This window comes from Nerophis ophidion, linkage group LG06 (genome assembly GCF_033978795.1).
Source record: "Nerophis ophidion isolate RoL-2023_Sa linkage group LG06, RoL_Noph_v1.0, whole genome shotgun sequence".
NCBI lineage: Eukaryota > Metazoa > Chordata > Actinopteri > Syngnathiformes > Syngnathidae > Nerophis > Nerophis ophidion.
In genome coordinates this window covers 55,853,164-55,875,766 of record NC_084616.1, presented here as the reverse complement: position 1 = coordinate 55,875,766, position 22,603 = coordinate 55,853,164, and the positions used below count along the sequence as shown (strand labels likewise).

The 22,603-nt window shown below is 38.6% G+C and overlaps 1 protein-coding gene across 6 annotated transcripts in view; it reads left to right on the top strand.

The window, feature by feature from the left end:
• The window catches only part of LOC133554990 (uridine-cytidine kinase-like 1), a 46,596-nt gene that overhangs the window by 2,165 nt on the left and 21,828 nt on the right, over positions 1 to 22,603 (top strand). For 5 of the 6 annotated variants that reach the window (XM_061904366.1, XM_061904364.1, XM_061904361.1 and 2 more), the window contains exons 1-3: positions 7,063 to 7,308; positions 17,590 to 17,783; positions 18,656 to 18,762. In XM_061904366.1, the coding sequence (XP_061760350.1) occupies positions 7,241 to 7,308; positions 17,590 to 17,783; positions 18,656 to 18,762 (369 nt within the window). In that variant the 5' untranslated portion in view covers positions 7,063 to 7,240. Of the gene's footprint in view, positions 1 to 7,062; positions 7,309 to 17,589; positions 17,784 to 18,655; positions 18,763 to 22,603 lie in introns of those variants that run through there. The other variant, XM_061904363.1, reaches the window with a different exon arrangement.

Sequence of the window (22,603 nt, the reverse complement as noted above, 5' to 3'; positions counted from 1 at the left end):
TTATTGATACCGATACCAGTATCCTGCAATGAGGTGGCGACTTTCACAATATTATGTCAGACTATGGCTGGGCGATATGGCCTTTTTATAATATCTCGATATTTTTAGGCCATATCGCAATACACGATATATATCTCAATATTTTGCCTTAGCCTTGAATTAACACTTGATACATATAATCACAGCAGTATGATGATTCAATGTGTCCACCTTTAAACATTCTTGTTCATACTGAATTAATATATGCTCATTTTAAACTTTCAAGCAAAGAGGGAAACCACAACCAAGTCAATTGACCAAAACTGTATTTATTAAACAGTTATTAAGCAATGGCACAAACATTCATGTAATTTCAAAACAGAAAGTGCAAGATTGTCAAGAGACATTTTAAACAAGCTTTTGTACATGATGTCACTAGGATGACATATCAAAACAACACTAAATTAAAGTGCACTTTGTGTACAGAACGCCACCACAATAGTTTAAAACAAATAAGGTGCACTTTTGTGCATGATCTTGTGGGCGTATGGCACCGAATGGAGATGTTGAAATGCGGAGTAATCACTCTTCATTCTCTAGCAGGTGACTTTTGAAATGATGCTACATATTAGCAGTAATGCTACTTTTGGCAGCAACGCTTTAGCATCACACTTGACGAATTACGGTTGTCTGTTCACCATATTCCCACTTGAAGCCAAACCACCGCCAGACGATGGACCCCCTGCTGTTTTTCTTGGGAATTAATTCTTCCTTCATTTATTACCAGATTCGCACCTTCTTTCTCTTGTATTACCGCTAGCACCACAGCTAACGTTACCCATGCTGCTACCTCTGTGCTCCGCGAGGGCATATACGTATGTGAGGTATGACGTGACAGTATGTGACATATGTAAGAAAGTGCACAGCTGTCTCTGAGAAGGAGAGACAACAGAACAAGAAGAGCCTGTAGTGTAATGCTAGCAGCTAAAAGCAACTGCGTGAGAACGTATACTCGAATATCACAATATAGTCATTTTCAATATCGCACAAACCCGCGATATATCGAGTATATCGATATATCGCCCAGCCCTATGTCATACCCACTCGACGTCCGTTGCACCGGTCTCCCCTGGAAGGGGGGAAGGGGGTTTCTCATAGTCATTCTCATCGACGTCCCACTGGGTTGTGAGTTTTTCCTGGCCCTTTTGTGGGCGCTGATCCGCGGATGTCGTTGTGGTTTGTGCAGCCCTTTGAGACACTTGTTATTTAGGGCTATATAAATAATTATTTATTGATTGATTGTACAGGGTGTACATCTCAGCTGCCTGGATGTAGCTGAGATAGGCTACAGCACCCCCACGACACCGAACGGGACAATGGATGGATGGGTGGATGGATACCAGTATCGATATTCCAAATTGATACCAGTTTATACTTATCTATCGGTATTCTTATCGGTACTTTTAAGTAATTTTTGTCAATAAAGATGTGCATGCATTTTTTTTATTCGCATCTGAGGTTCAATCAATCAAAGTTTATTGATATAGCCCTTCATCACAATCGTCTCAAAGGGCTGCACAAACCACAATGACATCCTCGGCTCAGATCCCACATCAGGGCAAGAAAAAACTCAACCCAATGGGAACAATGAGAAACCTTGGAGGGGACCCCCCCCCCCGGCGGCCAGTGCAATGGATGTCGAGTGGATACGGTTAATGATGTGAGTCTGTGGTCACCTGATAACCGCTCCGTTCAAGGGGGGCGGGGGTTGGGGGAGGGTGGCAGGGCAGAAAAGAATAGATACAGCAGATCAACTGGTCTAAAAAGTCGCCTATTTAAAGACTAGAGTATACAAATGAATTTTAAGATGGGCTTTAACTGATTCTACTGATGCAGCATCTCTAGCTGTAGGGCATTCCAAAGTACAGGAGCCCGAATAGAAATCGCTCTATAGCCCACAGACTTTTTTGGGGCTCCGGGAATCACTAATAAGCCGGAGTTCTTTGAATGCAGAATTCGATCGGACATTACTTTAGTGTACGGGAGTATCATAACTTGGGAGATAGTGACACCCTAGACAAGGACTAAATCTATTGTATTACGGTTGCGATGCGTGGGTTCATTTATTATTTGTGTTAGACAACAGCTATCAATTATAGTCTGGAGCGCCACCGTGATTGGGTATTCATATGGATATTAAAAGCCTTCATTGTAATTATATTATCTGCGTGTGTCACTCGATCAGTGACAAACTGAAAATTCACTGATAAAGTCCAAATAGGGCCCAGGGGGCTGTAGATAACAGCCAGGTAGGAGAGGTCGCGGTGTGACAGACCTCATAATAAGCACCTCAAATGATTTGTATTTATTACTTAGGTTAGGGGTAAGGTTAAGGTTTTGAATGTATATTAGTGCGACCCCTCCACCGCTCATAAAGGGACGGGCAATATGTGCATTCGTATAGTTAGGAGGAGATGTCTCGTTTAGCGAAAAAAATTAATCTGGTTTGAGCCAGGTTTCGCTTAGACCAAATGACATTAAAATTGTTGTCTCTAATGACCTGATTAATTAATAATGTTTTGGGAGACAGTGATCTGATGTTTAAAAAGCACATTTTATAGATAGTGGGCTGTTTTGAGGAATTTTTGTTACTGGTATCCGCAGTAGTGATATTAATAACGTTACATTTATTTTTTGTAGTGCGCCTTAAATAATTTCGATCACATCTAGGAATTAATATGATGGGGATCTTCAGATGGTTTGCTTGGTACTGCAATAGATTTTCCACCTCAGTAGAATGCATGTTCACCTCTGGCACCGTCACTACAGAAAAAACATTAAGTGAGTTGTGTATTATTCTACAATAAATGGTGTGTGTGCAGGAATTTTCCAGCCTGGCGCTGGTGGTTTTAGCTTAACTGACTCCTGTAACCTAACCGACACTGTAGTAGTGTAGTTGCTGTCGTGTAGTTAGTCAAGTGTGATTCAACCAGTAATGAAGGATTATGATTCATTCTTTAGCTAAACAGGAACAAGATTCGAGCAGTTGACATTCTAATGACAACAGATATTGTACAGTAAGTGATGTTTTATTTTTTTTGTTTGCTCTCATGATGTCTGCACTGATGTTGTCGAAGGATAAAGCAAACCTGATGCGTTTTTTAAATGAATACGCTGCTGTGCTTAAAATGAGCAAAATACGGAAATAATACATGTTATTATGAATGTGTCTGTGTCTACATTACATAGGGATATGGATGTAGAGGTATCTGATCTCACGTTATGATATCACTGTATTAAGGCCATGGTACGGTGTTAACGCAATATATGTTCACAAAAAAAAGGTTGGTAAAAATGTCCTTGTCTGTAAAATGAAGTGTCAGGAATGTTTAGGATAAACACACACACACTGTTGAACACAAACATAAAATGTTCTTTTCATTTATTACTAGAAACAAGTATTTCGAAGTGCTAATAATTGTGCAGGAACATCTACTGTGTCAGGCAAATAATTAAAAGAATAACTTACAATTGATGTTTTTAAAGTAACAATGTAAACCTCCAGTTGAAAACTAATTTAAAACAGTAATGTACAGTTTAGTGTCTACAATTTGTCATTATGAGAAGGAGTGTATTCTGAGAACATTTTTTTATATCAGTCTGGAAAATGTTGTTTCTCTGAAAAGTAAACTAATGATATAATTATTTAACAATGTAAATACCTCACAACCTGATGGTTAGCTTCGCTGACTTCTGACACGTATATTTTTTTAGTGTGACGGTTTACGAGGTGGCGACATGTCTAGTCCTGCACCTGGAATAGCTCCAGCCCTCCGAGACATCAAAAGACAAGCGGTAGGAAAAAAGGTGGATAAATTGAGGATGTATCAAGTACTTTTTTATTTTACTCGTATATCCGGCGTTGAATAATTTTTGGGGTGATTTCCCACCATGCAGTCCGACGAGACTGGCTGGCTGTGTGACGCCTTACCCTGAAGTTCCACTGAATGCAAAACGGCCGCGGACCGACCTCACCGCGGGAGAGCTTCGCCATTTAACATCTGACTATCCCCACTGCCGTTCTGTTGCATCTCCGTCGTGCAGCAAATAGTACAAACTTTTACAAGATCTCGCGAATCCGCGCATTATCACATGATAAGGGAGGTATTACCAAAGTGAACCCCAAAATGTTTATTCTGTCCAGAGAAGCAGAAGCAAATAAAGTAGGTCCTGCCACTTATATTTTTGCAGCAGGCAACAATGCAACAGTAACATCATCCTGAGCGAGCATATCACACAACCAGTCCTTTGCTTTCCCGATCTCCGTATCAGCTGATATTTCACACAGGCCTCAGTATCCTGATTTAACTGCTCGGAATATGCCTGTACATTATTTTTGAATTTTGGACCTATAGAATCAGCATGTCCTCATCCATTTTTGTCATCAAGATGAAATTATGTTTCAAAACCTTTCACAAGTTGACTTCATGTCCGTCGCCACCCGTTAGAACCTAAAATACAATCCCTCCGGAAGATGGAGTAAATTTATTTTCAAAGTAAAACAGACACTTAATTTTGTGTTTGTGCATGACTTCCTGTTTAACACTGGAAGATTTAGGCGAAATTTTACAGATTTTTTGCGGCGTTGGGCAAAAATAAAAGCTCTGCGGCAACGGCCAATCGTTGACGTTCCATGGGCGGTGGAACTAGACACATTGACTCAAATAAAATTGGAAAGAGTCTGCCGACACGCACGTGCCAGTCTGCGGCTGTTCCGTTTTCAGTGGAAATTCGGAGATAGAAACGCTCGAAACAAAAGTGGTCCACTTCGCTTTGCAGAACACAGACTTTCTTATCTCTGCCAAAGAGGTTATGTTTTGGCCTGGACTTGTTTGTCCGTTTGTTAGCAACCTAACTCAAGCAGTTATGGACAGATTTAATATCCAAAAAACAAATCCTCTTGTCTACAAGTACGAACACACTTCACTTCCCGCTTTTGGCAATCATTGCCCCCGCTTTGCCTGCAGATTCCAACGCTAAAACGCCAGAAAAAACTACACTCACCATGTTTTTTTGTGATACTGTCAAACGTCACGGTATTATTGCATATTTGCCAACCCTTCCAAATTTTCCGGAAGACACCCAAATTTCTGTGCCTCTCCCGAAAATCTCCCGGGACAACCATTCTCCCAAATTTCTCCTGATATGTGTGTGTAAGTGTATATGTATGTATGTATATGTATATATATATATATATATATATACATATATATATATAAATATATATATATATATATATGTGTGTATGTGTATATATGTATGTATATATGTGTGTAAAAATATGTATGTATATATGTATGCATGTGTGTGTGTGTATATATATATATATATATATATATATATATATATATATATATATATATACATATAGGGCTGCGAATCTTTGGGTGTCCCACGATTCGATTAAATATCTATTCTTGGGGTCGCGATTCGATTATATATAAAAATTTTTCGATTGAACATGATTCTCGATTCAAAAACGATCTTTTTCTGATTCAAAACGATTCTGTATTCATTCAATACATAGGATTTCAGCAGGATCTACCCCAGTCTGCTGACATACTAGCAGAGTAGTAGATTTTTGTAAAAAGCTTTTTATAATAGTAAAGGACAATGTTTCATCAACTGATAGCAATAATGTAAATTTGTTTTAACTATTAAACGAAGCAAAAATATGACTTATTTTATTTTTGTGAAATTATTGGACACAGTGTGTTGTCAAGCTTATGAGATGCGATGCAAGTGTAAGCCACTCTGATACTATTTCTCTTTTTTTTTTTTAAATGTTTATAAATGTCTAATGATAATGTCAATGAGGCATTTTTAATCACTGCTATGCTGAAATTATAACTAATATTGATACTGTTGTTGATAATATTCATTTTTGTTTCACTACTTTTGGTTTGTTCTGTGTCGTGTTTGTGTCTCCTCTCAATTGCTCTGTTTATTGCAGTTCTGAGTGTTGCTGGGTCAGGTTTGGTTTTGGAATTGGATTGCATTGTTATGGTATTGCTGTGTATTGGTTTGTTGGATTGATTAAAATAAATAAATAAAACAATTTTTTCCATCCATCCATTTTCTACCGCTTATTCCCTTTGGAGTTGCGGGGGCCGCTGGTGCCTATCCCAGCTACAATCGGGCGGAAGGCGGGGTTATGTATATGTATGTATGTATGTATATATGTATGTATGCACCTTTTGTGACAAATGTGCAATAGGCATTGATTCTTTAAGTTTGCATTTTATTGCCTTGATATGCAGCAGGGCTCATCAATGCAAGTTCTCCCCAATGCAATTTATCACGCTTGACATTTTAACAGCTCTTGAATGCAAATATTTGAAGATGTTTTCATATGTTTACATAAGTCCTTTGCTATTTTAAATATTTGTTTACCCACAGCAAAAAACAATTATTGGATAGGGCTCAGTTGAGGAACAAGAATGCTTTGTTTGTGTGCAGTGTCTGTGGGTGGAAGTGTAGTGTTGTCAGCTGATGAGAAGTGTTGGATTTCATTATGCTGTTTATGACGCGTGCGTGTGTGCAGACATACGGCTGACGTCCCCAGACTGCTGTAAAGACACTGGAGTCCCTTCAGTGGCAAACACAACTCTGCTCTTCCCTTAATGCAATGCATTGAGAAGTCAAACACTAGCCTGGAGTAATTGACCTTTTGGTTCCTATACTTTTTGCTCCTGTTCGTTCTCCGTCGCGCTCTTGTTTACCCCCAACCGCACCGTGAACGCGCACTGCCAGATGCAGATGACGCGCATGTGTTTACCCGAGCGCGCCTGCAGCCCGGCCGGTGTTTCTGGTAGCTGCTGCTACTATTAATACCGCCAAATGAGTTTCTTCGTAAAGGCAGGCCGTCCACGCACTGCGAGCAGTCGCTGTTGAAGTGGAAGGAGGAGAAATAGGAGAACGACGACGAGGAGGAGGAGGAGGAGGAGGCGTGGCCACGAGACCGCGCGCGCGCGATCGTTTTGACATGAACGCGCCGCAGTGTCCTCCCTCCTGCGTGCGCGCCACGAGTGTGGGGAAAACGCAAAGTATGTAAAGTTTCGTTTATCATTCAGTCGGATCCCCAACCATCCACCCCTTTTGTGCACTGTTGCCTTCTCTCGATGCGTTGCAGCACACATATAGCAGAGTGTAAACATATACAATCATTAAAGATCCAGCCAAGTAGTGGACCTGTTTACTTATGAGCATTTTACCAAATTACTCTGGAGCCAGAATATCTGGTTGCTGGACCCTGAGATCTGATGGCCGGTAAGTGCACTTTATTTCATTTTATTTAGCTTATCGTATCCTATTTAGCTTGGCGCATCCTCTTTATTTTGTCATATTTCTTGCCTTTTGGAGTATCTTTCTGGTACTTCTGCTGCAGTGCCTGTTGTTGTTGTTGTTGAGTGGTTTCTAAGTATAGATTTCTTGGCGTTTTCTCCAGTTTTTTACTGTTTTAAGTTCCCACTGGGCTGAAGTGGAACAAGTTAAACACGTTTTTAAAGGGCTATGTTGTTCAGTGTCTGTCAGATTTGAGATTGACGGGTGACCCTTTCAGGACCCCTCCCGCAGGACAGCTGAACATCCTGGAGGTTTTGTAGCGTACTTAATATTATACACATTTTTGGTTTGCATTTATGATAATTTATAACAGCGATTTTCTATAGAAGTAGAATTGTCAGACATCAACTTATACATATATATATATATATATATATATATATATATATATATATATATATATATATATATAGGTGTGGGAAAAATCACAAGACTACTTCATCTCTACAGAACTGTTTCATGAGGGGTTCCCTCAATCATCAGGAGATTACCTGATGATTGAGGGAACCCCTCATGAAACAGTTCTGTAGAGATGAAGTAGTCTTGTGATTTTTCCCACACCTACATATTGCGCTCTACCACGGTATCGAGCACTATTCTCTGGATAATCCAATCAAGATATATATATATATATATAAATAAATAAATAAATATATATATATATATATATATATATATATATATATATATATATATATATATAATCAATAAGGTCCTGCAGTCATTGGTTCAATCCCAGGCTCGGGACCTGTGTGGAGTTTGCATGTTCTCCCCGTGAATGCGTGGGTTCCCTCCGGGTACTCCGGCTTCCTCCCACTTCCAAAGACACGCACCTGGGGATAGGTTGATTGGCAACACTAAATTGGCCCTAGTGTGTGAATGTGAGTGGGAATGTTGTCTGTCTATCTGTGTTGGCCCTGCGATGAGGTGGCGACTTGTCCAGGGTGTACACTGCCTTCCGCCCGATTGTAGCTGAGATAGGCGCCAGCGCCCCCCGCAACCCCAAAAGGGAATAAGCGGTAGAAAAATGGATGGATGGGAATATGATATTAATTAAAGTTAAGTTAAAGTACCACTGATTGTCACACACGCACTCGGTGTGGCAAAATTATTGTAATTATTATTATACAAAATCAAACATTTATTTTCAAATCTCAAAAATATATTTACAAATACACGTTTAATTATACAAATTCTTGATTTATATGTATGTCACATTTTTATATTTAAACATTTTATTTGTATATATTTTCAAATCTCAAAAATATATTTACAAATACGCGTTTTTTTGTACAAATTATTTATTTGTACATCACATTTGTATTTGTATTTTTGTATTCATTCATATCTGCATATGTATTAATATCATATTGATATATATAAGTTGATGTGAGACAATTCTATTTCCATAATTTTCAAAGTGTGGGGCAAAGTTTTCAGAGGAGCCACCACATCCTTAGAAAAATAAAGGAAAATATCCCATTCAAATCTTTTAAGGCAACTTTGGTTATGTTTTGAAAGCAAGATAAACAGACTTTTAGTTTTCATGTTGAAAATCGAGTCAAACTTAAGCAGAAAATGCCACATTCTGTGTTCCAAAAATCTATTTTTCAACGACTTTTAAGAGTTGTATGCTTCCTTAAAGTAAGCTTAATCTACTACACTTAGTAAACCCAATTTATATTTGTATATCTTAAACCAGCACAATTATTTTCATAGGTCATCTAAAACAAAGCCAAGTGGTAACCTAGTTTGTCATTTTTGCATCAGAAGAGCTATACATTATATCAGCATACACTTTCATAAAAAACACAAAATATTTGCTTAAAAACTTTAATACAAGGTTTCCAAGATAAAGGGTAACACATTTACAGCCCTTGTCTTATAAGTGCAACTGTTCTTAGCTGGGACTATTGTTGACCTTGGGGGAGATTTGTGCTGTAAGATTTCCTTTGCCCAATGACAGATGAGTGTGCACACTGGAATGCTTCTGACTGTAGTTGCAGAAGAAGTGCATGATTCAGCAACTTCAATGCAGTAATCTTTAATCGCACCCTGGTTTGGTTTTAACTCAGGATGTAACAGTATCATATCTCACGGTACCATATTATCATGGTATTAAGGTCAATGTACAATATTATTGTGGGATATGTCCAATAAAAAGGCTTAAAAATGTTATAGTGTGTAAAATGAAGTGGCAGGAATGTTTGGGATAAACACACTTATTGCAATCAAACACAAATCTAATGCAAAAATGTTCTGATCATATTTATTACCACATATACTGTATGTATTTTTAAGCGCAAAGAATTGTGCAGCGGCATCTACTGTTTCAAGCAAATCTAAAAAAAAAACTTTATTTGGTGTCTTTAAAGCAGGGGTGCCCATTACGTCAATCGCGATCGACTGGTCGATCTCGGAGGGTGTGTCAGTCGATCTCAAGCCAGGCATTAAAAAATATACATAAAAATGAGCAATCATCAATCATACCAAGACTTCACTTTCGTCAGTTGTTTGACATTCTCGGCACCCGAGGATCTTGTGAGATGACGCTGGCTGCTGCAAGCTCATATTTAAGAAAAAAATCACTAACAGGGCGGACGCAGAGAAACACATTTTATTTCTAGAGACTCCGTACCTACTGTCAAAACTCTAAAGACCGACTGCACAGTTCCTGTCTTCACCATAAAAGACCTGTTTCATCCTGCCTGTGCTAACAAAATAAGAGTCTCAGAAAGCTAGCGTGCACAAGCTAGCAAGCTACGGAGTTTGATGCCAATGTATTTCTCCCCCGCCCTCAGCGACCGCTTTCTCACTTGCTTGCCCACCCGCACTCTCACTGACGTCACTCACCTGCTGCCAGACATTAAAGGGCCACACACATATGCTACTCTCATAACAAAGTGTTTAAAAACAAGTATGCAAGTTGGACAAATGAGATGCCAAATCCAACCACTTTCATGTGGTATTGGACAGAAAGGAGGACTTTTTTTTTTCCTCCATTTGAAAATGCGGACGTTATCAGCACCACTGTCTAATTCCAATCAATGCAAGTCATCAGAATCAAATACACCAACTTATATTCTTGTCTTCATGAAAGAAAGGAATCTATGTGTGTTAAACATGCTTGTATTATCATTAAACTCCATTAACTTGTTAACAAAAATGTCTCTTTCATAAATAAATAAATATAAATTATAAATAGGAATGAGGTAGATCTCCTCGACTTGGTCAATTGAAAAGTAGCTCGCCTGCAGAAAAAGTGTGGGCGCCCCTGCTTTAAAGTGACAATGTAAACATCCAGTGTAAAACAATAATGTTCACTTGAGTGTCTTTCAACAATTACTTTCTGTAAAGCAGTGGACATGTTTATATCAGTCTGGAAAATGCTGTTTCTCAGAAAAATTAAGTAACAAGTTAACTTTTAATGTAAACACCTCACAAACTGATGTTTAACTTTGCTGTCTGTAAGTATTTTTTTCTGGATGACAGTTTGAGGGGGTGACTTGTCCAGGGTGTACGCTATCTTCTGTCTAACTGCTTCTCAATAGGCTCCAGCTCCAAATAGATGGATTGAGGATTGATTGAATAGTTTTTCAGTTTCCTTATATTCCCCGCGTTGTACAGTTTTTTGTTTTTTTTATTACCTGCATGCTGTTTGACGTGACCGGCTGGCTGTGTGTCGCCTTGAAAACGCCCAAGGGAAAAGTATTGCTTTGCGGAATGCGGACTTTCTTACCTCCGCCAAAGAGGTTATGTTTCAGCAGAGTTTGTTTATTTGTTAGCAACATAACACAAATAGATATGGAAAGAGTTTGGCTGGCAATTTGCAGGTCATGTCCAAAAAACAATTCCTCTCATTGACTACGAACACCCTTCCCTTCTTGCTTACGGCGTTCCACGCCCCCACATTGGCGCCCAGCGCTGCGCAGAGAAACTACACACAATGTTTTTTTTTGACATCGTCACGCGTCAAGGTATTATTGTGAAGAGTTGGAAACCGGAATACTATGGTATCTACAATACCGTTACACCCCTTGTTTTAAATGATAATCTACTGTGTGTGTGTGTCAATGTATGTGTCCGTGTGTCCCTTATCTTGATCCATGAGTACAGTGGGTTCCTCCACTGCGATAAGATAACTGCTGCTGTGTTCCACCGGGGCAGGTATATTACCTATATAAAGAGGCTTGACAGTAGCCCCAACAGCAAAATACCGTTAAATGCTGTACTGTGCACGTGCATGTATGCATTCTACTAAAAAGAATGGCAGCTGGCTTTTTACAAACCTCGCTGGGGGAAGTCCGAATGAGTCGGATAATGCAGTAAGTTGGACCACTGATAAAAAGTTTTACGTAATATGCATTTTGTTGAGCTATCTTTGTTTTTCTGTAAAGTTAACGTTCCTTCCTCCACTCTAAAACATGCTTCAGTTGATAATGCCTTATTTGAGGAAATTGCTATTGTGTTGCTGAGCACTTGATTATGGGTAGCGTTTTCAGCTTGAAAAACCTACTTTGTGGCGAGTTTGTGAGGACACTATGGTTTTAGTCATTGCCTCAACACTGTGGATGCACATTGCACGGTAGCACAGACGGCCGACTGTTGTCATGCAATCGAGTCACTGTGTGTACTTTGGCACCCACTGTTGTTGCTGTTGCACTCTGCTGAATTGGTCAAACTTGCCTGTAAGTATGAACTAAACATTAACCCACACCAAACGGTACATCGATGCCTTCTTAGTTTTATTTACAGTTGGTAAATTGTACGCATGGCTTTCTTTCTTTGTCTCACACATAGGGATAGGAATCTAAACCCGGTTCTTGTTAATAACTGGTTCCTAAGAATTGTTCACTAGCTGTATCTATTTCCTTATCAATGCCGGTGGGCGCACATGACATCACCATGCACTGCACCGGTCGCGGCACAAACACAGTCCTGTAGGATTTGACTTGTATTTGTCACAGAATAACAAAGTTATACATACTTTTGAGTGGTCAACTCATATAGTATTTTAAAAAGAATCATTCGAATTTCTTTTAGAAAAATGTTAATGAACATTCCTGTCCATTTGTTACATAACAGTTGATGTTGTATTTTGATTATTTCTACAATAAAAAACGTATTTTATTATTTTCCAAACCAAATATTTTTTTCGGGGACCCCGTTGGCCTTGGCACCCCATTGAAGCTGAAAACCTCCTAAGACCTCAATGTTGGCTTTGTACACTCATGTTTATTCTAAATCACAGGTGTCAAACTCAAGGCCCAGGGCCACATCTGGGTTGCCACATCATTTTCTGTGGCCTGTGAAAGCATGGAAATAATGTGCGTCAATAAAACTCTGTCTTTCTTGCTAAATGGATTTCAATTTTGACAGTAAAATATTGTACCACATACAACTGCAGTTTTTAACTCAATACAATGCAACAAGCTAGTCCAAGCTGAACTTGAATTTTTCGGACCATAAGTCGCAGTTTTTTTCATAGTTTGGTTAGTGCGACTTATACTCAGGAGCAACTTATGTGTGAAATTATTAACACATTACCGTAAAATATCAAATAATATTATTTAGCTCATTCACGTAAGAGACTAGATGTATAAGATTTAATCGGATTTAGCAATTAGGTGTGACAGATTGTTTGGTAAACGTATAGCATGATCTATATGTTATAGTTATTTGAATGACTCTTACCATAATATGTTACGTTAACATACTAGGTACCTTCTCAGTTGGTTATTTATGCGTCATATAAAGCAGTGGTCCCCAACCACCGGGCTCGATTGGTACCGGGCCGCAGAATAATTTTTTATTATTTTTTTCATTTAATTTTTTATTATTAAATCAACATAAAAAACACAAGATACACTTACAATTAGTGCACCAACCCAAAAACCTCCCTTTTTCATGACAAAAAAAAAAGGTTGGGCACCACTGATATAACGTACACTTATTCAGCCTGTTGTTCACTATTCTTTGTTTATCTTAAATTGCCTTTCAAATGTCAATTCTTGGTGTTGGGTTTTATCAAATAAATTTCCCCCAAAAATGGGACTTATACTCCAGTGCTACTTATATATGTTTTTTCCTTCTTTATTATGCATTTTCGGCGGGTGCGACTTATACTCCGGAGCGACTTATACTCGGAAAAATGCGGTATCTACATCTTTACTTTTGATTCCGAACAGTTTGTTAATAAATAGCGTTTGAATTCAAATGTAGGAACAATTGCATAACACCACTAGACGACTATATTTTTAAATGGTTTTGCAGTTATAAGTGGCCGTGTCAAGGCAGTTTATAACTGCGATGTACCCATGATTCATATGAGTTAGACACTTCCACTCTAAACTAAACGGAGTTGATGCTAATCATGTCACGTTTGAGTCGCATTGCTGCAATGCTTGTGTTTCCCAGGACGTGGAAGGAAAGGCAGGAAGCGGTGTGCAGGTAAGATGATGATTAAATCCAATTTCAGGCAAAAATGCAAGAGAAGCGTGCCGCAGGAAAAAAGCACATGGTGTAAAGGGCGAAACCTTAGCTATCTTTATCCATTCAAAAGGCACATGGTGTACAGGGCGAAACCTTACCTATTTTTATCCATCCATCCATCCATTTTCTACCGCTTATTCCCTTTGGGGTCGCGGGGTGCGCTGGTGCCTATCTCAGCTACAATCGGGCGGAAGGCGGGGTACACCCTGGACAAGTCGCCACCTCATTGCAGGGCCAACACAGATGGACAGACAACATTCACACTCACATTCACACACTAGGACCAATTTAGTGTTGCCAATCAACCTATCCCCAGGTGCATGTCTTTGGAAGTGGGAGGAAGCCGGAGTACCCGAAGGGAACCCACGCAGTCACGGGGATGACATGATTTCAGAAAGATCCCGAGCCTGGGATTGAACCCAGGACTACTCAGGACCTTAGTATTGTAAGGCAGACGCACTAACCCCTCTGCCACCGTGAAGCCCTAGCTGTCTTTAGCAAGACGTAAACTTAGGGAGTAGCATAAAGCCAAACAAACAGTCGCTTAAAGCGAACTAAAATCCTGCAAAGACTGGCAGGGTCAGATGGACATACAGTATAAAGGCAATTGGAGACACTAATCATCATACGGAAACCAGTGTGTTGAGTGCAAGCGCTACGAGCAACAAGAACATAAACAAAGGATTGCTAGTAGCGCTAGAAACAGAACTTGACACAAAACCTTGGAGAATAACAACAAAACAACACAGAACATGACCGGGAGAGACATGTCATAACAAATCAACCTGTCTGTTATCCTCTTTTCCAAATGAGTCGATAAAGAGTTTTAATGGTTAAGCAGAACAACAAGAGTACAAAGAAGTTAACACAACAAAAGCCAAATAAACATGCTTAGCTAAAGTCTCACAGAGTTTGCAAGATACAGTCGCTACGTCTCGCTTCAAATCTCTCTTTCTTCACACATTGTGGATTTTAAAGCATATTCTACATGTTTTTTTGCCTAAATTAAGTTTTATATGTGTATTATATATTTTTTTACAGAGCAGTATTTTTCGTATTTTTAATTAATTAATGTTGTGGTACCAATTTTGTGAAAATATTCAACAAGCCTAGTTCTGTTTCCGGGTTAATGGTTACACCGCCAAAAACCATAACCGACTAATCTTGGCGCTACTCTATCTTCACCGCATTAGTCTCAAGGTATTTTTTGGCAGAACAACTTTTTATTTGATTTCATCTTTAAATCCTGTCTCATCAATAGCACATCTCCACATTGGTGAGCCTTTAATGCGATACATGTTGTGGCGGTGTTGTAGTGGCCGGGCGACAGCCATAACAATGACGCTTGGACAATCCTCAGGGCTACCAGTAAGTACAGCACAAACTCAAAATAATAATTAATGGAAATGTTAGTGGACTAGCGGCACACACAGTCATGTGTGCTTCAGGGACTGTGTCCCTTGCAGACTGTGTTGTCTATGTTGTGGAACCACAATATTGGCAGCAGAAAGAAACAACCCCTTTTGTTTGAGTGGGTGTGGATGAGTGTGAATGGGGGAGGGAGGGTTTTTTTGGGGGGGTGATGCACTAATTGGAAGTGTATTTTTTGTTTTTTCTATGTTGATTTAATAAAAACAAACAAAAGAAAAAGTATAGCACAAACTCAAAGCTACAATATTGGGTGAAACGCGTATACAGATGACTATATGAGTGTAATTTCATGTTTAGAGGGATCTAAAAATGTTAAAAAAAAATTATGGTGAAAGTCATGAAAAGTTTATTACACTAGATGTAAATGTTTTTTTTATTAATAATGGTCCTACTTTGCGGCAATCATTGTGTTGATGAAAGACTGGCTTGTAGTTTGATTCTATTTTTAAAAAACATCTATACATACCATAAACCTTCATATCTGTATTCTCAGCTCTTGCTTGCCAGTGACAGTCACAACTACAGTACCAGGCTAGCCCAAAGAGGTGCTCTCACCCGTCTTAAACCCAAAAGTGATGTTTTGAAAAAGACTGTAATGTATCGGGCAATCACTTACTGGAATAGACTTCCACAATATCTGCTATCAATCACCAGCATAGTGGGCTTTAAGAATAAACTAAAAGGAGAAGTATTGCGTAAAGAGATTATTTTAGATTGTACCTAATGTCATGACTGTTTTTATTGACTATTGAGTATTTTATTGATTATGGGATAAGCAGCAGAAAATGGATGGATGATACTTTTTTCGTCACTTATTGTTTGTCTTTGGTACACTAATGTGTATATTTTAGGCCATTGGTTCTTTGTTTTATTTTTGCAAAAATGTATACAGTATATCTATTTTTATATTGCTATTTTTATCTTTGGTATGAAAATTATTATGTAACAACATTTATTTGTATTTTTTGGTTCTTTGTTGTTCCTATTTTTGTATTATGACAATTTATTATTGGATCATGTTGTACTGCATTTTAATCGTTTGTTCTGTGGTTGTGTGATGTTTTTTGCCTGGACCCCAGGAAGAATAGTCTCCACTGCGGTGTAGACTAATGGGGATCCTTAATAAACTAATAAACTAATAATAAATTATATCATGTTTGTTTTCAAATATCTGTGATAAACGTGGAACGACTGTATACTTAAAGTGGGGCAAAAAAGTATTTAGTCAGCCACTGATTGTGCAAGTTCTCCCATTTAAAATGATGACAGAGGTCTGTAACTTTCATCATAGGTACAGTTCAGACAGAATGTGAAAAAAAAATCCCGGAATTCACATTGTAGGAATTTTAAAGAATTTATTTGTAAATTATGGTGGAAAATAAGTATTTGGTCAACCATTCAAAGCTCTCACTGAGGGAAGGAGGTTTTGGCTCAGAATCTCACGATACATGGCCTCATTCGTTCTTTCCTTAACACGGATCAATCGTCTTGTCCCCTTAGCAGAAAAACAGCCCCAAAGCATGATGTTTCCACCCCCATGCTTCTTGGGATGCAACTCAGTATTCTTCTTCCTCCAAACACGACGAGTTGAGTTTATACCAGAATGGATACATGGATGATACAGCAGAGGATTGGGAGAATGTCATGTGGTCAGATGAAACCAAAATAGAACTTTTTGGTACAAACCCAACTCGTCTTGTTTGGAGGAAGAAGAATAATGAGTTGCATCCCAAAAACACCATACCTACTGTGAAGCATGGGGGTGGAAACATGATGCTTTGGGGCTGTTTTTCTGCTAAGGGGACAGGACGATTGATCCGGGTTAAGGAAAAGAACAAATGGGGCCATGTATTGTGAGATTTGAACCAAAACCTCCTTCCATCAGTGAGAGCTTTGAATGGTTGACCAAATACTTATTTTCCACCATAATTTACAAATAAATTATTTAAAATTCCTACAATGTGAATTCCTGTATTTTTTTTTCACATTCTGTCTCTCACAGTTGAAGTGTACCTATGATGAAAATTACAGACCTCAGTCATCATTTTAAGTGGGAGAACTTGCACAATCCGTGGCTGACTATATACTTTTTTGCCCCACTATAAGTCTGACATGAGGGCTATAGTGGCATATCATCTTCGAACATCTTGTTTGAATTCCAAATTGTACAATGTCAGAAGGATTTCACTTTAGAAACTTCCACTCTTCACCAACAAAATACCCAAAACATTGTTTTCCTTGCCAAACAATGACTGATAGTTGATTTTTTTTGTGTTTTAATAGTGGAGCTGGTGAGGGCTCACTGGACCGTCTCCTTCCCTCAGTAAGCGCAGGCCTTTCACCTCGAAAAAGGACCACCAGTCAGTGCAAATCTGAGCCACCTCTCCTCCGCACCTCCAAGCGCACTATCTACACTGCTGGGCGCCCCCCCTGGTACAACGAGCATGGCACCCAGTCCAAAGAAGCCTTTGTCATCGGTAGGTGACTCGATGTGCACTACACTAATGTTTTCTTGCGTTATATATATTTATTTATCAAAAAATTTCTGCCACAAATAGACATCACCGTTTCCCAAAATAATTTACTTAGTGTTACAACCTATTTTTGGCATTTGATTTGTTTACCATCCCTCCACCTTTAGCAGCAAGAGATCATGCTTCTCTATATTGTTCGGATGGTGAAGTAACTTTGTCCATTACAATGTCCAGCGCTGCTCTTATTTTAAAACACTCGATCTGAGTCAATGTGAAGCAAATGTTGGACTAAAACCAAAAGACGATGTTATCTGTTTAAGCTTGTCTCTTAAACTGTTGCTCCAGCTTTTCCATCTTGTCACGCTAACATCAGTACAGCATACCGTATTTCCTTGAATTGCCGCCGGGGCGCTAATTAATTTAAAACCTCTTCTCACTCCTGCGCTTACCAAAGTTATGCGGTAAAAGTAAGCATGCGCTAATTATTTTAAAACCTCTTCTCACTCCTGCACTTACCAAAGGTATGCAGTAAAAATTTGAGTGTGATGTAAGCTTGGACCTTAAATCCTAATGAATAGCTCTTAATCTTCTTCCCTTTATGCGATTTCAAATTACCGGTATTGAAAATCAGCCTCCTTCATTTTGAAAATTACGACAGGGGAAGTGTCACTCGTGACGTCACGAGTTTGACCAGGCGGTAATACTAAGCATGTGCTAATTATTTTGGGAAGCGAGTTTGACCCGGCAGGCGAATACTAAATATACCCTGCGGAAATTCAAGGAAATACAGTACTCTCTGCAAGCCTTGATGAGTTGCTATCTATGATAGCATGCAAAAGCCCATCCATTGTTAGCATGTCAACATTGTGTCACAGGTCTGTGTGGCGGCAGTGCTTCAGGGAAGACAACTGTTGCTAGAAAAATCATTGAAGCTCTAGATGTTCCATGGGTAGTCCTGCTTTCCATGGACTCCTTTTACAAGGTATGCAACAGGTTGCAGCTGCACGTCAACACTTAAGTTCAGTATGTGGCTCTTGAAGTTACATGTTTGCATGAACTGACTTGTCCTGACTCCTAGTCCCTATTAAGCAATGTATTTCTGGTCTGACTGGTAGCGCCCCAAAAGCCTGAAGCGATAATTAACAAATAAAAAATTTCTTCGAGATTCTTAAGTAATGGGGAGGATAGAAGGTGTGATGGTTGAAGTTAGGGATGCACATACATGCCGATGCAAAATACTTTCTGCTTCTTTAAACCAATATTGATAACTAATTGATATCTATTATTATGTATTTAATTTAGATTTAACTGTCGTTTGTGCCCACCTGGAAGTAAGAAAGGCTCAAACAAAGGTGCACTTAACAAACTGTACCTGTATAATTGTCCTAAGAAAATACAACATCTCTATTATGGTAGGACTTACATTACATGTTCATAAAAAATGAAGCGTGTTCTTTTTTAACATCTATCCGTGTATGCAGGAGTATGGTGAACACGTCGTATTTTGCTGGCCAACATATCGGGAAATAGAATTGGCACAAAAGTACACACCATGGCTCCAAGTGGTTTACGAGCCGACAAAAGCCAGTACCTTTAATGATGGTAAGAGATTAGTTTTCGACAGGGCTATTCAACTAAATTGTTTTTGGAGCCACATTTCCAAAAAGCTAAGAACTAGGAACCATACTTCTGTGTATATTAGAACCAGCCTTCTTTGTAGTGGACTTTTGTCTCTGGGCTTTTCTTCTATCAGTTAAATAAAATCTGAAAAAATAGCCTTGTTATGCAAAATACAAATGTACATTGTAGGGAACACTGGTCTTTAGGGGCTAAACTGTCAATCAGTGTAAGGATCTGCCAATGTGTTTACACTGGTACAGTATATAAAGGAACTTGGACCAGTGTAAACACATTGGCAGATCTTTGGAGGACTCTAGTGTTTTATTATATTTAATATGCAGCAAAAATGTCTAAAATCTTTCCCAAGTTTTGAACTGAAATTGTCGACCGGTGGGATGTCATTGCCGGATTTCGCCCCTGACCGCCAGTTGAATAGCCTGGATTTACGACCTCGTATGAGGGAGGACCACTCCATTTTTTCCCCCTAACCCATTTACCTTTATGAGTATCACCTCATTGGAGCGTTTTTTTTTTAAATAGGTTATTTGTGCTACATATCTTTTAATGGTATGTATTTTTTTTTAATGTTAATGTTTACAGATTTTTTTCGGGTAGGATGTCATCATAAACTGTAATCATGATAACCGTGGTAAAACTTGCAATAGTTAGTATTACCGTTTTGGATTAAGATGACCGAACAATCGAAACTGTTAACTGCACTTAGATAAACTCAGACTTACTGGCATCAGCTCGATAGCTTAAATCCTAACATGAAAACAAGAGGCATTAACATCTTTCCCCATTAAGAATTGACATACTCCAGGCTAAACTTATAAAAATACTAGAGATGTCCGATAATGGCTTTTTTGCCCATATCCGATATTCCGATATTGTCCAACTCTTAATTACCGATATCAAGTGATACCGATATACACAGTCGTAGAAGTAACACATTATTATGCGTAATTTTGTTGTGATGCCCCGCTGGATGCATTAAACAATGTAACAAGGTTTTCCAAAATAAATCAACTGAAGTTATGGAAGAAAATGCCAACATGGCACTGTCATATTTATTATTGAAGTCACAAACTGCATTCTTTTTTTCAAAATGCCTCAAAACAGCAGCTTGGAATTTGGGACATACTCTCTCTGAGAGAGCATGAAGAGTTTGAGGTGGGGGGGTGGGTTATTGTAGCGTCCCGGAAGAGTTAGTGCTGCAAGGGGTTAAGGGTATTTGTTCTATTGTGTTTATGTTGGGTTACAGTGCGGATGTTCTCCCGAAATGTATTGTCATTCTTGTTTGGTGTGGGTTCACAGTGTGGCGCATATTTGTAACAGTGTAAAGTTGTTCATACGGCCACCCTCAGTGTGACCTGTAGGCTGTTGAGCTAGTATGCCTTGCATTCACTTGTGTGTGTGAAAAGCCGTAGATATTATGTGATTGGGCCGTCAAGCAAAGGCAGTGCCTTTAAAGTTTATTGGCGCTATGTACTTCTCCCTATGTCTGTGTACCACTCCGTACAGCGGTGTTTTAAAAAGTCATAAATTTTACTTTTAGAAACCGAAACCCATCATTTCCGATATTACATTTTAAAGTATTTATCGGCCGATAATATCGGAAGTCCGATAATATCGACTGATTGATTGAAACTTTTATTAGTAGATTGCACACTAAATGGTAATTACCCTAATAACTTTTTCAACTTGTTTAAGACGGTGTCCACATTAATTAATTCATGGACATCTCTAATAAATAGATTACTGTCTGAAGAAGTAAGCTATTTAATAATTTCTCAAATGGGCCTGATAATTAGCGTACACCCCTAGTTGAAGGGAGTCTGAAGAGGGAAACGTGTTGTGAGGAGGGAGGGCCACAATTCCTTCTCCTCCATGTATCCGCCCACTGTGGTTATGTAATCCTGTCACTTTGACCCGCGGCACTGGAGCCCCTGCGCAAGTGCCAGTTTTCACACTGCTGTGCCCGGAGGGCAACCTCTAAAATGTTTACAGAATGCGTCTTAGTTTGAATCCACACATCTATTACAGTTGAGCTTATACAATTATATTGCTGTATTGGTTTGGTTGAAAAGAGGCAATTCTGAAATCTTGCAAATTGTAGGTGAAGACTTTTAATGCCTGAACACCAGGTGCGAAGGTCACAGTGGCGCATGATGGTCTCCTAAATTTAGTTCTACTAACTACTTCTGCTCTTTAACAAGAATCTGTGAACAAGCTTTTCTTTTCTAAATGAAGTACCATAAGAACTCAGTAGAAATACGGAATAGTGAACGTGAAGTGAAAACACTTAATATTGAGTGCCATGAAACATTAAAAACAATATTGTTCTGTGTAATAACGTCATCAGACCCTATTCAACAATTACATTGAAATAATAAAAAAACAAATACATGTGTTTTTGCATTTTTACCAGTTTTCTTCTGAATATACAAAGACAATAAAGAAAGAATCACTACTTGGGCATGTCTGTCCATCACATTTCCAACTAAAATGATAATAGTGGCTATATTTAACGAATTTGATAAGCATTAGAATAAGTTAAGAATATCTCTGGCACCATAATAGTATATATGTGCATATAGATATTTTACTCTATAAATAATGAGTCACGGAGTAAGATACTGCAAACAAAATGTATCCGTAAGGGATGTCGGATGATCAGTTGACTGATATTATTGACATATATTCTCATAAAAATTACGTATCGGCTCATATTAATACAATATTTTTGCCGATAGTGATATTGCTTTAGATATTGCCTGGATTTCGCCCAAATGAATGGATAATGTTTGTTATTGTGTGGTAATTTACTGCTGCATATGTAAAGACTTCATCAAATGATGCTGTGCTCCACAGAATGACAAGCTTACTAGCTCATTTATGCACTGTATAGAATTATATTCCAAGTTTAGCTGTTGGTAAATTTGCAATGAACTGTAAGCACTGTTTATATGCAAAGGAGAGGAATGTTTTTTCAATACGTATGATATCAATTTATAATTCCACTGATCGTATATTTATAGTTATGGTTGGGAATTGATACAATTTTCCCGGTTCCTATTCCAATTTTGAATCCGCTTAACGATTTGGTTCCTAAAGGCTCTCTTATTGATTCTTATTTGTAAAAAAAACAAAAAAAAAGCTGAATTAGCATCAATTTAGTTTAATTTAGAAGTAACGTGACC